Below are 14,455 nucleotides of genomic sequence, written 5' to 3' on the forward strand. Positions count from 1 at the left end.
TGTTTGATATAATTCCAGAATAGTTTTGTTTATGTGGATTTTTAATGTATGGTAATTTGGGGATGATGTTCATATGTATATATGGGAAAACCATGACAAGATATAATAATTTTTTTCTTTTCTTGTAACCAGTGGAGATTCATCCACAGAAAGCAGAACTTTGTGAGTATGTGGTTTTATTTTCAACAATTATAAGTCCAGCTGAGCTCAAATGTAGTCATAGTTCTCTTGAATTCAAACCATCTGCAACCACAGATGAAAACACAGAGGAATGAACAATGTAGTACTGAACAACTGAAAGCTAAAGGTGTATCAAATACATAATATAATATTTATATTTTCCTTTCTTACATTTTTATTCCCACCACAAATCATGGACATCCAGCATTTAAGGTTACAGAATTGTTAATGAACCATGGTAGTTGCCACAGTGAGGTGTCCTGTGTGCCTGAAAAACATTGATAGCCATACTGTAGGTGCAACCACGTTAGAGGAGTATCTATGAGGAGGCCAGACTAACATATGGGTCCTGAAGAGGGACAATTGCTGGTTCAATAGTTGCTGGAGCAACAAGTCTGAAAGGTTGATTGATGTGGTGTTTTAATGTTAACCATAATGGCCTCACTATGTTGATACAGTAAATGGCTGGAAACAAGCGGAAACCGTAACCAGTATATTTTCATTAGGATATGCTTTACTGTATAGCTTAATGAGGATTAAAATATTTTGGAGGTAAAACAGTCTCTCACTAGGACCTGCAAGCAGGGACTACTTAGGAGGTTGTTGTCATCATAAAACATAAATTTGGCATTCTAAAGGTCAGATTGTGGTATCTTAGATCTCTTACACAAGTAGGTAGGTCAGATAACCTGAAAAGAGAAATGAATGAGTTAAAGTTAGATGACATGGAAATAAGAGAAGTGCAATAGAAAGCAGAACAGGATTACTGGTTGTGTGAGTACAGTGTTAGCAAAACAAAATCCAATAGTGGTAAACAGAGTAGGACTAGTAATAAATAAGGAAATAATAGAGAAGGTTGAAAGATTACAGTTATCTATCTTCTCCCTGACAGACTGCTCCTACCCTAATGCATCTTTGCTCTGGTAAGGTAGTGTCCCTGATGGGGAAGCCACATTACATGGACAAGGGTGGTTTTGGCACTTGTATATCTTTAGGCAGGAGAATGTGTCAGTCCAGATAGAACAGCCACGCCAGTTGGATCGCATATATGAGGGGCTTTTAATAACAGAACTGAGGATATTTCATTACTCAGAATATGACACTTAATCCACAGTGTCAACAAAGTACAGCATGGCGAACTTGAATCAAATGGTGTTCAGTAAATAACTGTGGCTGTATAACAAATGAGAATAAATATATAAGAACATTTTACATTTGTCTAAAGTATAAGAAATCAAGAGTTTATTAAATCTGTCTTAACATCACCAAGTGATACGAGAGACATATAGGACATGTGTCAGTAGCCTCATGGTCAGGAACTTTCATGATCTGGCACATATATCTTGGGTGCATGTTGGCCTCTTGTGCTGTCAGATCCAACAAGTCCAATGCTTAGCATTTTGGACAGAAAAATTACTGCCAGTACTTTTAATTAAAGATGAGGAGCAGCCTACAATGTGAAGTGCTATGAACTGTGTAGTAAATGTATGATTATAGTCAGGACAGGCAAAAAGCTAAGACCTTCTGTAGTAGTACAAGTGCATACCCCTACTAGCTATGCGGATGATGAGACTGAAAGACTGTATGATGAGACAAAGAACAACACTCAGTTCTGTAAGGGAGATAAAAATTTAATTGTGATAGGGGACTAGAATTTAATAACAGGAAGAGGAAGATTAGTAAAAAATAGTAGGAGGCATGGACCGTAGGTAAAGGAATGCAAGGGGAAGCAAACAAATAAAATTTTGAACAGATCATTCTTTAATCACTCCTAACACTTTCTCAGAGAGTCATGGAAGAAAGCTGTATATGTGAAAGAGAGCTGGAGACACCACAAGGTTTCAAATAGATTATATAATTGTATGGCAGTGAGCTTCAAAACTGCAGAATATTTCTTGTAGCAGATTTGGACTCTGCCCATGCTTTATGGGTCATGATCTGCAGATTAAAACTGAAGAATCTGCAGAAAGGTAGGGAATTAAGGAATGGAACCCAGACAAACTGAAAAAACTGAAACAGTCAAAGGTTGCTGATATTTTCAAAGAAAGTGTTAAGCAACGATTGAGTAAAACAGAGGACAGGAACACAGTAGATGATGAATTGGCACCTGTAAGCAATTAAATATTTAGTGACAGAACAAAATCAAGTAACAAAATCCTTGGACAATGTGAAGATATTGACACTGTCTTCGATTACATTTTGACATGGGTCTTCCTTACAGCCTCACCACAAATGTACAGTACATTTGCAGTGGAAAGGAAGAGTGGTCAAAATATGTCAATATGCTCAAGCTTACCAGAACCTTTATTCACAGACAAAATCGTATCCAGCTCATCCATAACCAGATCTCCAATGTCACCTGCTCTTCCAACTCGAATAAATCTGTTAACCAGCCACCAAACAGCACTCTTCTGATCACCCAGTAAAGATGAAGGCATAAAACCCATCTTACGTCATGTTGCAGTGGTCTTAGAATATGCTAGGTGTGATGCAATTCTATCTGCTACATGTAGATCATAGCTGTATTTCATAAATTTTTATTTAAATGGTTATTTTTGTCATGATAATATCTTACCAATGATTTGTAAATTACTTGTACTAAAATTCCCAAAGCTCTTGCCGTGGCATAGCTACCTGATGGCTTTGGAAGACACTGTGTGTGGTGTCATTAGTGCTTGAATGTTATTTATATTTTATTTCACTACCCAACAATTTTAGAGGATGTCATATGTGGCACCATTGGTACTTCATGAACTTATATTTTATTTATATTTTATGAAGTTTAGTGATGTACCTGTAAGAACTTGACAGAAATATATATTTATTAATTGTGCAATTTTATGATGTACTATTTACAAACCCTGTTATGCAGTGTTGTTGTCAGATGTTCTAAAATATGCCATGTGCCATCACTGGACTCTTAATGTTTCATATGTTTATTCGTGTATTCCACAAACAACTTGTCAAGAATGCATTTCATGTATGATTTTGCATACTTTGTTTGGTTGTAATAAAATGTCCCAATCCTTGCATGCACGTCACCACTAGTGACCTCCTTGGTCATGTGGAAGCTGTGGGCAGCACTTAGACGCAGTTTTCACTCTTTTGGTGATGAGCACATGTAGAGGCCACATTCTGTTATTGCACTTATTGATTTCGTGGCCTATTTTCAACTTGTACAATCTGTGTAATGCAATACTTACGTTGATGGCATAGTACCCAGTTTGGAACATTATTAGTGTAGTAGAGTCTAAGCTGCTAATGTAATGTCATTTTGTAAACCTTAATGATACACTGTAAAGCTCCTGTATTTTATCCCTCAGGATGATCTGACACTGGACAAACAGTCCAAAATCAGTCATCGACAAACAAATGGTCTTCCTGTGTAACGTAAAGCCATTTTCTTAACTGATACTGTACACAGAATGTTTAGCTTTTGAAAGTAAGAACTACTACACTTCAGTATTACATAAGCAAAATGGAAAATAATAAAAGAATCAAAAATCTTTTAGATGTTATGAATGATTTATCATTTTTCAAGAAAGTGGGGTGGAAAAGAATAATTTTATGAAAAATGCTTTTGAATATTTTAAAATTGCATTCATCTGTCCTTTTTTCCTCATGTGTTGAAATGAAAACATGAACTTTTGATTTCAAAACCATGAGATCAAATGTGTACTGTTGTTTTTAATCACACACTAGCGCTCAGTGAGTAAGACAGCTCTATCAAGCTGTACTTCGGCTTTTCTTTCCCAGTTTGAAATATATCATTTTCATACTAAATAACTACACAACTCATCCATACTTTATAGTAGCAAAAGAAAATGAATTAAAAATTAAAAACAAAATTGTTACATACATCATAGGCACCCAGTAGCATGATGGACAACAGTAATATCTTGAGTATATGCATCTCCAGGAACAGCCACATAAAGTCACTCACTTTTTCAATCAAATGCTTGCCCTTCATTCCCAGCTGCTGTAGCCTGTAAAAAGAAGTACCTGAAACAAGATGACAGCTGTCTAGTCTCTGTGCTTTAAATCAATGTTAAAAAAGGAGAAATGGCTTATCTTGAAATTTTATTAGCCACAACTGTTTAATCCATAGTAAAGGTCTGCTGGAAAGTGGTGTGTTGTTGTTGTTGTTGTTGTTGTTGATGATGATGATTATGATGATGCCATTAACAACAAAAAAGGTGGAAAGAGTGGCATGGAACAGCTACCAGGAGGGACATGTGGCAATAGGAACTTCATACTGGTATGGAATATATGTAATTACGTCTAGACTAAATCAAACAATGGAAAATTCAGGATGGAATAATGACAGCTGTCTGAATGGGCTTGATGCATTTTAAAAACTTAATACACATTAATACAACTTACCTCTGACATTTGCATCATCTGGCCTTGAACTTTCATCAGTATCTTCTTCACGAAGTGAAATATCTCTTCCTGAAGCATCTCCAGATCGGCTAGTTCGAGCCGAATTAAGTGTAGCTGCCCTACACAGAAATTTAATATTAAAAAAAATTGAAAACAATTCTTCAATGAAACACTTTGAAAACAAAAAGCAGCACTATTACCCATGGGTAGCTACAAAGCTTTTAATAGTTTAATGACTTAGGAACTTTATTAACATATTAGAAGCTTCTAGATGTGGTATATCTCATTCTTCAAATGGTTAAAGTTCTGCTATCCTTTATCAGCAGTATTTATGCACAAAAATACTGACTGACACTCAGGCCTAGGTATTCCAAGGAAATTGGCCTCTCACCCCCAGATGCTTAGATTCCCAGTGACAAAAACCATAATTTTTACACAGTTGTTTAACAAATAAAATAACACTATTAAAAATTAATAAAAGCATTAAGGAGTTGCAACTATTTTTTGGTTGCAAAAATGACACCTACAAGATTTCATGTGAAAAGATTACCTCACACTAAGTGAAGTGAATGCAACAAATAGCAGAAGTGGGAAGGGCGATCACAGTTTTATGTTCCACTAAGAGGACTAGTACATGAATAAGTGTCAAAAACTTATTTTTAATTTTTTCTCTTAAAAAATTCACTATAGTTTTCTGAACAAGAAAAAGTTAGCTTCGAGGAAATTTGACTGGAGGAAGTCCAAAAATTACAAGAATTTTTAAAATGGATGCACATATGGCGATGTCCATACATCATGCAGACACCTCTGCTGAAAGATCTTGGTTCTCACTTGTTTATTTTCTATGAATTTTCTGTCTCTAATGTTGGATAACCTGTGAACGCATCATGATTGCTTCTGTTGTGTTTATACTGAGAGTTTACTCATTGTTTAACAGTTAACACTGTATTTATTGTGAAGTAATGTAATTAGTTGCAGTACTACTGTGTGGGCATTTATAAAAAACTTCAGGAAATTTTGTGTGTTTTTAGTAGGAGCAGAAATCTTTTAAAATTTATCAGATTATATCTTTTGAGAAAGGCAGCATGGACTACATTCTTTCAGAATAGATCCACAGGTGAAACCCAGTTGTGCTGTCTCAAAAAATATAGGACGCACAATCCTACTTGCTGATATGGCACACCGTACTCCTTCCCCCTCCCCCAAACATGAACATATTGGATGTTGACCAGTATCTGGTGTTCTGGGAGTTTGCATGTAATGTCAGATGGAACCAGGCTTCATCAGTTATGAAATACAGCAGTGCATCCAACATTAAACACGTTGACAAGACCAACGCAAAATGTTCACTTGTTGCAACAATTTACTTGTTTAGTTCTTTGGACTCTGAATCGTTTGTGTTCAACTATCCGTGATCACAGCAGGTGTATGAACGGACAGGGCTCGATTCTTTATTGCACTTGCAACTGACTCTATAGTACACCACATTGTCCAAAATCCAGTATACCACTGTTTGCTGGTTGGAAATATGAGGAAACATTTTTGCAAACAGTCCCATGTTTCCTTAAATGAACCCGTAGACACATACGCCTCCATTATTGGGATTCTTTCTTGAAGAGGCTACATCTTGCTGAGATATTTACTTCTTATGTTTTAACTAAGTCATAATGGCTTTCATATGGACAATAAAAAACCATAGTCACAACAGCTTTGAAACAATAGATGACAACTGGCTGGTGACTATGAGCAGTCCAGTACTTGGGGCCAGTTTTTCGTGTGTCAGCTTGTATTTTCCCATGAACTAAAAACTTGCTACTTCTTGCACTTTATTATTTGAGTAGACTATTTTTGTGAGGTTTTCTATGAGAAGTACTCAACTGCATATTCTAAGTCTTGTCAAAACTTAATGGTAATCCATTTGCCTTTAACCAATTGTCAATATTTTCAAATATACATTAGCCCCGTTTTCAGTATGAAGACTGGTAGTAAGTTCTATTCCTATGGCATCTTCAGCAAAAAGAAGAACATCGACTCTTCCAATAAAGCAAAGTGGAATATCAGAAACAATAGAGGAACCAAAAAAGAGCCTACAGTTTACCACTTACAAGTGCTTCAATTTCCAAGTACCTGCTGCTATATGGTCAACAGGGACTGATGCGATGTTTCCTGTCAGGTAGAGAAGTCAAAAACAACAAATTTGTTGTGTCTACTACCAACTGCACACTTTTACTTGGGTCTTGAGTAGAGACTGCTGGGAGTGGAAGCTTAGGACCAGCCCTTAGCACATTGCCTGCTGAGACAAGCACCACCGCCTCCACCCAGAGCATTCAGCTTATGTATTGCAGCTTATAAAAGAAATGAACGTGTCATGGATTACTGTATTGCAAAAGTGACAAAACGAATGTGTCACGGATTACTGTATCGCAAAAGTAACACAAAAGTTGATGGCAAGTCACTAGATGGACCAGGTGCAGCCGCTTCGCTCAACTTTGTAAATAATTTTAACAATCTCTATGGTCAGATCAACATTACATTCAGAAGGGCTACTTACACTTATGGCCCACAGTACTATCGTGTAACTAACGTTGGCAACAAGCCTAAATGTTCTGTAGTGACATGAAATCAGCCGATTTCCACTAATCTCAGAGAGGCCAAGTAAAAGTGTGTGTCTTATACTTGAGAAAGTTTTGACTTTTGCATGAGGACATCATGATTCACACAATCTAAAGCCTTAACCAGCTCTCAAAATAATTCCAGTGGTAATCATTTCTGATTTATTGATTCCAGTATATTGTATGTTAAGATAAATGTAGGTTGTTCAGTAGACAGTTTTTTTTTTCTTACTGAGAACATTTATCAGTGCTGGTTGTGAACTCAAATGTACACAATGACCTTGGTTTGAAAGTATTGGTGACAATATGAGGATGATTGTGATTCTTTACTTATGTTGCATCTCCTTTTTTGTGAAGAGGCTTGACAACAGCACATTTAAGTATGTCTGGGAAAATATTACTATGAAAGATTAATTGAGTAAGTAACTTTGTATTCATCGGAACAACATTTTATTATAATACTACTGATGCCTTCATTATCACAAGAAAATTTATTTTAGAATGCTTTTTCATAAAATCGATACACTATCTAATAACAATGTGTTTAAAATTAAATTATCTTCTAATGACAAAAAATGTTATCAAAAAGTCTACAATTTTGTGGCTACCTTTGGTGAGCCGATTATTAATTCTTTGAGAAATTTCTTCATCAAATTAATTCCAGTCTATTCTGGTGTGGTGGTACAGCAAACTTCTATTGTAGTTACATGTATTATGAGAAGGATAAATGTTACTCACCAAGGTACTGAGATACAGACAGCCACACCAAAAATACTCTCAAAAAATAAGCTTTTGGTGAACAAGACCTTCATCGGAAACAAACATAAACACAATCACTCACACAAACACAGCTCGCACACACATGACCACAGTCTCTGTCTGCTGAGGCCAGACTGTGATCAGCAGCGCTTGATGGGAAAGGCAACCAGGTGGTGGGGGTAAGGAGGAAGCTGGAATGGGGAAGGAGAGTGATAGCAGGGTAGTGTTGGGGGACCGTAATGTGCTGCTTGTGGGAGCATTCAGGGATGAGGTGGAGAGAGGGTAGGGCAGCAAGGTGCAGTTGGGAGGCTAGACAGAGTTTGGAAGGGGTGGGGAGGGGGGGGGGGGGGGGGGAAGAAAAAGAGAAAAGTAAAAAGACCGTGGGTGTGTTGGTGGAAAAGAGGGCTGTGTAGTGCTGGAATCAGAACAGGGAAGGGGCTATACGGGTAAGGAAACTAACTAACAAAGGTTGAGGCTGGGAGGGTTATGGGAACATATATATTGCAGGGAGAGTTCCCATCTGTGGATTCAGGAAAGCTGATGTTGATGGGAGGGATCCAGATGGCACAGGCTGTGAACCAGTCATTGAAACAAAGAACGTCATGTTGGGCATTGTGCTCAGCAGTAGGGTGGTTCAGGTATTTCTTGGCTACACGCAGACAGACATCTTGTTGGTTGTCATGCCCACATAGAATGCAGCACAGTGGTTGCAGCTTAACTTGTAATCACGTGACAGGATTCACTGCTCTTGATGGGTTAGGAGATGTTTATGACCGGACTGCAGTGCATGGTGGTGGGAGGGTGTAGGGGATATGTCTTGCATCTACGTCTATTACAGAGATATGAGCCATAAGGCAAGGGGTTGGGAGCAAGGGTTGTGTAGGGATGGATAAGGATATTATGTAAGTTCACTGGATGGCAGAATACCACTGGGGAAGGGGTGGAAGGATAGTGGGTAAGACATTCCTCTTTCATGGGAATGATGAGAAGTACTCAGAACCCTGGTGGAGAATGCAATTCAGTTGCTTCAATCCTGGTGGAACTGAGTCGTGAGGGAATGTTACTCTGTGGCCAGATGATAGAACTTTGGGAGGCAGTGGGAGATTGGAGAGATGAGGTACAGGAGATTTATTTTTGTACAAGGCCTCAGTGAGTCCCTCGATATATTTCGAGAGGGGCCACTCGTCACTACAGATGCGGTGGCCATGGGTGGCTAGGTTATATGGAAATGACTTCTTGGCATGGTATGGGTTGCAGCTGTTAAATTGGAGATATTGCTGGTGGTTGGTAGGTTGGATATGGACAGAGGTACTGATTTAGCCATGTTTGAGATGGAGGTCGAAATTGAGGAATGTGGCTTGTTGGATTGACTAGGACCAGCTGAAGTAAATTGGGGAGAAGGTGTTGAGGTTCTGGAGGAATGTGGATAGGTTGTTCCCACCCACAATCTACATCACAAAGATGTCATCAATGAATTTGAACTGGGTTAGGGGTTTGGGATTCTGTGTGTGCTGGAAGGATCCCTCTAAATGGCCCATGAATAGGTTGGCATAGAATAGTACCATGCAGGTGCCCATAACTGTACCTCAAATCTGAAGACATGGCACCATCCTATATGAACCCATTCATAGGCCATCTAGAGGAATCCTTCCTACACTCCCAGAATCCCAAACCTCCTACCTGGTTCAGATTCACTGACCACATCTTCTGATGTATACTGAGGGTGAGGATACCCTACCCACATTCCTCTAGAAACTCAACACCTTCTCCCCCATTTGCTACCGTCTGGCTGCAGAGGAGCATTCCCCCTCATGACTCAGTACCACCAGGGCTGAGACAACTGAATCATATTCTTCACCAGGATTTCAACCACCTCTCAACATCTCCTGAAGTGAAGAATGTGCTACCCACTATCCTTCCAGCCCTGCCCACAATGGCATTCTGCCACCCACTGAACCTACACAATATCGTCATCCATCCCTACACTGTCCTTGCTCCCGACCTCTTGCCTCGTGGTTCATATCCCCATAATAGACCTACATGCAAGACCTGCCCCATACATCCTCCCATCACTGTGTACTACAGTCCAGTCACAAGCATCACCTATCCCATTAAAGGCAGGACTATCTATGAAACCAGTCATGCGATCTACAAGCTAAGTTGCAAACACTGTGCTGCATTCTATGTGGGCATGACAACCAAAAAGCTCTCTGTCTGCATGAAAGGCCACCGACAAACTGTGACCCTGGAAAATTTGGACCACCCTTTGCTGAGCACGCTGCTCAACACAATGTTCTTTATTTCAATTATTGCTTCACAGTTGGTGTCATCTGTGCTTTTATGAACAGCACAGGTGGGAACTCTCCCTGCAATGTATCCTACATTCCCATAACCTCCTGGCCTCAACCTTCATTAGTCATTTTCCTTACCCACCTAGCCCCTTCCCTGTTCCCATTCCACCAACGCACCCACGGCTTTTTATTTTCTCCTTTTCTGCTACCTCCCACTTTCCTCTGCCCTCCGTCCAACATCCCAATCGCATCTTACTGCTCTACCCTCTCTCCACCTCATCCCTGTATGCTCCTAAAAGCAGCAATTTACCATCCCCAACCCCTACCCTGCCATCCTTCCCCTTCCCCTCCCCAGCCTCTTCCTCACACCCACCACCTGGCTGCTTCTCCCATCATGCACTGCTGCTTGCAGTCTGGCCTCAGCAGTCAGAGATTGTGTGCATATATACACTCCTGGAAATGGAAAAAAGAACACATTGACACCGGTGTGTCAGACCCACCATACTTGCTCCGGACACTGCGAGAGGGCTGTACAAGCAATGATCACACGCACGGCACAGCGGACACACCAGGAACCGCGGTGTTGGCCGTCGAATGGCGCTAGCTGCGCAGCATTTGTGCACCGCCGCCGTCAGTGTCAGCCAGTTTGCCGTGGCATACGGAGCTCCATCGCAGTCTTTAACACTGGTAGCATGCCGCGACAGCGTGGACGTGAACCGTATGTGCAGTTGACGGACTTTGAGCGAGGGCGTATAGTGGGCATACAGGAGGCCGGGTGGACGTACCGCCGAATTGCTCAACACGTGGGGCGTGAGATCTCCACAGTACATCGATGTTGTCGCCAGTGGTCGGCGGAAGGTGCACGTGCCCGTCCACCTGGGACCGGACCGCAGCGACGCACGGATGCACGCCAAGACCGTAGGATCCTACGCAGTGCCGTAGGGGACCGCACCGCCACTTCCCAGCAAATTAGGGACGCTGTTGCTCATGGGGTATCGGCGAGGACCATTCGCAACCGTCTCCATGAAGCTGGGCTACGGTCCCGCACACCGTTAGGCCGTCTTCCGCTCACGCCCCAACATCGTGCAGCCCGCCTCCAGTGGTGTCGCGACAGGCGTGAATGGAGGGACGAATGGATACGTGTCGTCTTCAGCGATGAGAGTCGCTTCTGCCTTGGTGCCAATGATGGTCGTATGCGCGTTTGGCGCCGTGCAGGTGAGCGCCACAATCAGGACTGCATACGACCGAGGCACACAGGGCCAACACCCGGCATCATGGTGTGGGGAGCGATCTCCTACACTGGCCGTACACCACTGGTGATCGTCGAGGGGACACTGAATAGTGCACGGTACATCCAAACCGTCATCGAACCCATCGTTCTACCATTCCTAGACCGGCAAGGGAACTTGCTGTTCCAACAGGACAATGCACGTCCGCATGTATCCCGTGCCACCCAACGTGCTCTAGAAGGTGTAAGTCAACTACCCTGGCCAGCAAGATCTCCGGATCTGTCCCCCATTGAGCATGTTTGGGACTGGATGAAGCGTCGTCTCACGCGGTCTGCACGTCCAGCACGAACGCTGGTCCAACTGAGGCGCCAGGTGGAAATGGCATGGCAAGCCGTTCCACAGGACTACATCCAGCATCTCTACGATCGTCTCCATGGGAGAATAGCAGCCTGCATTGCTGCAAAAGGTGGATATACACTGTACTAGTGCCGACATTGTGCATGCTCTGTTGCCTGTGTCTATGTGCCTGTGGTTCTGTCAGTGTGATCATGTGATGTATCTGACCCCAGGAATGTGTCAATAAAGTTTCCCCTTCCTGGGACAATGAATTCACGGTGTTCTTATTTCAATTTCCAGGAGTGTATGTGTGTGTGTGTGTGTGTGTGTGTGTGTGTGTGTGTGTGTGTGTGTGTGTTTTGTCTACTTCCGATGATGGTTTTGTTGGCTGAAAGCTTACTTTCTGACAGTCTTTTTGTTGTGCCTCTCTGCAACTCTGTATCTCTGCTGTATGGTGAGGAGCAACTATCCTTTTCATAATACTGTCACAATCAGCCCTGGATTTTCCGCTACTCTATTGCAAGTAATATTAAAAGACAGTCCTATGTTGCAGAATGCTTTATATTGGCTCAAAAATGATGTGTTTCACCCGGGTAGGGCATCATCACATTCTTCTTAAACCTATCAAAGTTTGGCGAATCAGGTCCAGAAACACCTTAGGCCTTACTGGCTGTAACAAAATTTGGTAAACATTATGTCTGGGTTGTAATAGCAGCGAAGCCAAATGCTTGTGAAATATTAACTTATAATATTTGAAAAAGTTCATAACAGCCAACAAGGCTTAAGATGGGGTGAGACATTATTTGCCATATGATCTTTCCTTAATGGGGAAACATAGTCACATAGAATTTTTTGAAAGGAATTTCCACCATTTGACATTAATCATTGTGTACAATAAATGAATGATTAACAGTCCAATGGCGGAAGTATCTTTTAAAAAATGATTTTGTAAACTTTGAAAGGTTTAAATACAACGTGATGATGGCCTGCTCTGTGAAACACATCATTTTTGAGCCAATTAAGAGATTATTCAACTTAGGACTGTCTTTTAATATTAATTTCTTCATACTCCCATTTCAGTTTTCCTGTCCCACTTTTTACTATGATCCAAACTGTTTTCACTGTGTTGTTGAAGGAGCTTATTATTGTTATTATTATTATTATTATTATTATTATTATTATTGTTTCTTTCCTTTCTCAGATGTTATGTCTGGTTAAAAATGGAAGTGACACGGACCTTGATCAAGCGTGACTTCCTTTTAACTGTGTGGTATATGTTACATTGCATTTAGGAACTTTTGGGTAATTGAACATGTATCAATAATTACAGATTTCTGTAGTTGTATATATAAGTTTGGATGTAGCTGTATTGTGTTGATGTACTGGTGGATATTGTGTGGTATGACTCCTGTAGTTGATAGTATAATTGGTACAATGTCAACTTTATCCTGATGCCACATGTCCTTAACTTCCTCAGCCAGTTGGATGTATTTTTCAATTTTTTCTCCTGTTTTCTTCTGTATATTTGTTGTATTGGGTATGAATATTTCGATTAGTTGTGTTAATTTCTTCTTTTTATTGGTGAGTATGATGTCAGGTTTGTTATGTGGTGTTGTTTTATCTCTTATAATGGTTCTGTTCCAGTATAATTTGTATTCAATCATTCTCCAGTACATTTTGTGGTGCATACTTGTATGTGGGAACATGTTGTTTTATTAGTTTATGTTGTATGGCAAGTTGTTGATGTATTATTTTTGCTACATTGTCGTGTCTTCTGGGGTATTCTGTATTTGCTAGTATTGTACATCCGCTTGTGATGTGATCTACTATTTCTATTTGTTGTTTGCAAAGTCTGCATTTATCTGTTGTGGTATTGGGATCTTTAATAATATGCTTGCTGTAATATCTGGTGTTCATTGTTTGATCCTGTATTGCAATCATGAATCCTTCCGTCTCACTGTATATATTGCCTTTTCTTAGCCATGTGTTGGATGCACCTTGATCAATGTGTGGCTGTGTTAGATGATACGGGTGCTTGCCATGTAGTGTTTTCTTTTTCCAATTTACTTTCTTTGTATCTGTTGATGTTATGTGATCTAAAGGGTTGTAGAAGTGGTTATGAAATTGCAGTGGTGTAGCCGATGTATTCATGTGAGTGATTGCTTTGTGTATTTTGCTAGTTTCTGCTGGTTCTAGAAAGAATTTTCTTAAATTTTCTACCTGTCCATAATGTAGGTTTTTTATGTGGATAAATCCCCTTCCTCCTTCCTTTCTGCTTAATGTGAATCTTTCTGTTGCTGAATGTATGTGATGTATTCTATATTTGTGGCATTGTGATCGTGTAAGTGTATTGAGTGCTTCTAGGCCTGTGTTACTTCATTTAACTACTCCAAATGAGTATGTCAATATTGGTGTAGCATAAGTATTTATAGCTTTTGTCTTGTTTCTTGCTGTCAATTCTGTTTTCAGTATTTTTGTTAGTCTTTGTCTATATTTTTCTTTTAGTTCTTCTTTAATATTTGTATTATCTATTCCTATTTTTTGTCTGTATCCTAGATATTTATAGGCATCTGTTTTTTCCATTGCTTCTATGCAGTCGTTGTGGTTATCCAGTATGTAATCTCCTTGTTTAGTGTGTTTTCCCTTGACTGTGCTATTTTTCTTA

The 14,455-nt window shown here is 40.2% G+C and overlaps 1 protein-coding gene across 1 annotated transcript in view; it reads right to left on the bottom strand.

Annotated features, from left to right (window-relative positions):
• The window catches only part of LOC124799297 (piezo-type mechanosensitive ion channel component), a 715,678-nt gene that overhangs the window by 374,272 nt on the left and 326,951 nt on the right, over positions 1 to 14,455 (bottom strand). Inside the window, exons 17-18 of the mRNA XM_047262884.1 lie at positions 4,564 to 4,682; positions 4,040 to 4,182 (exon numbers count right to left, since the gene is read on the bottom strand). Of these exons, the coding sequence (XP_047118840.1) occupies positions 4,040 to 4,182; positions 4,564 to 4,682 (262 nt within the window). The remainder of the gene's footprint in view (positions 1 to 4,039; positions 4,183 to 4,563; positions 4,683 to 14,455) is intronic.

This window comes from Schistocerca piceifrons, chromosome 5 (assembly GCF_021461385.2).
Source record: "Schistocerca piceifrons isolate TAMUIC-IGC-003096 chromosome 5, iqSchPice1.1, whole genome shotgun sequence".
NCBI lineage: Eukaryota > Metazoa > Arthropoda > Insecta > Orthoptera > Acrididae > Schistocerca > Schistocerca piceifrons.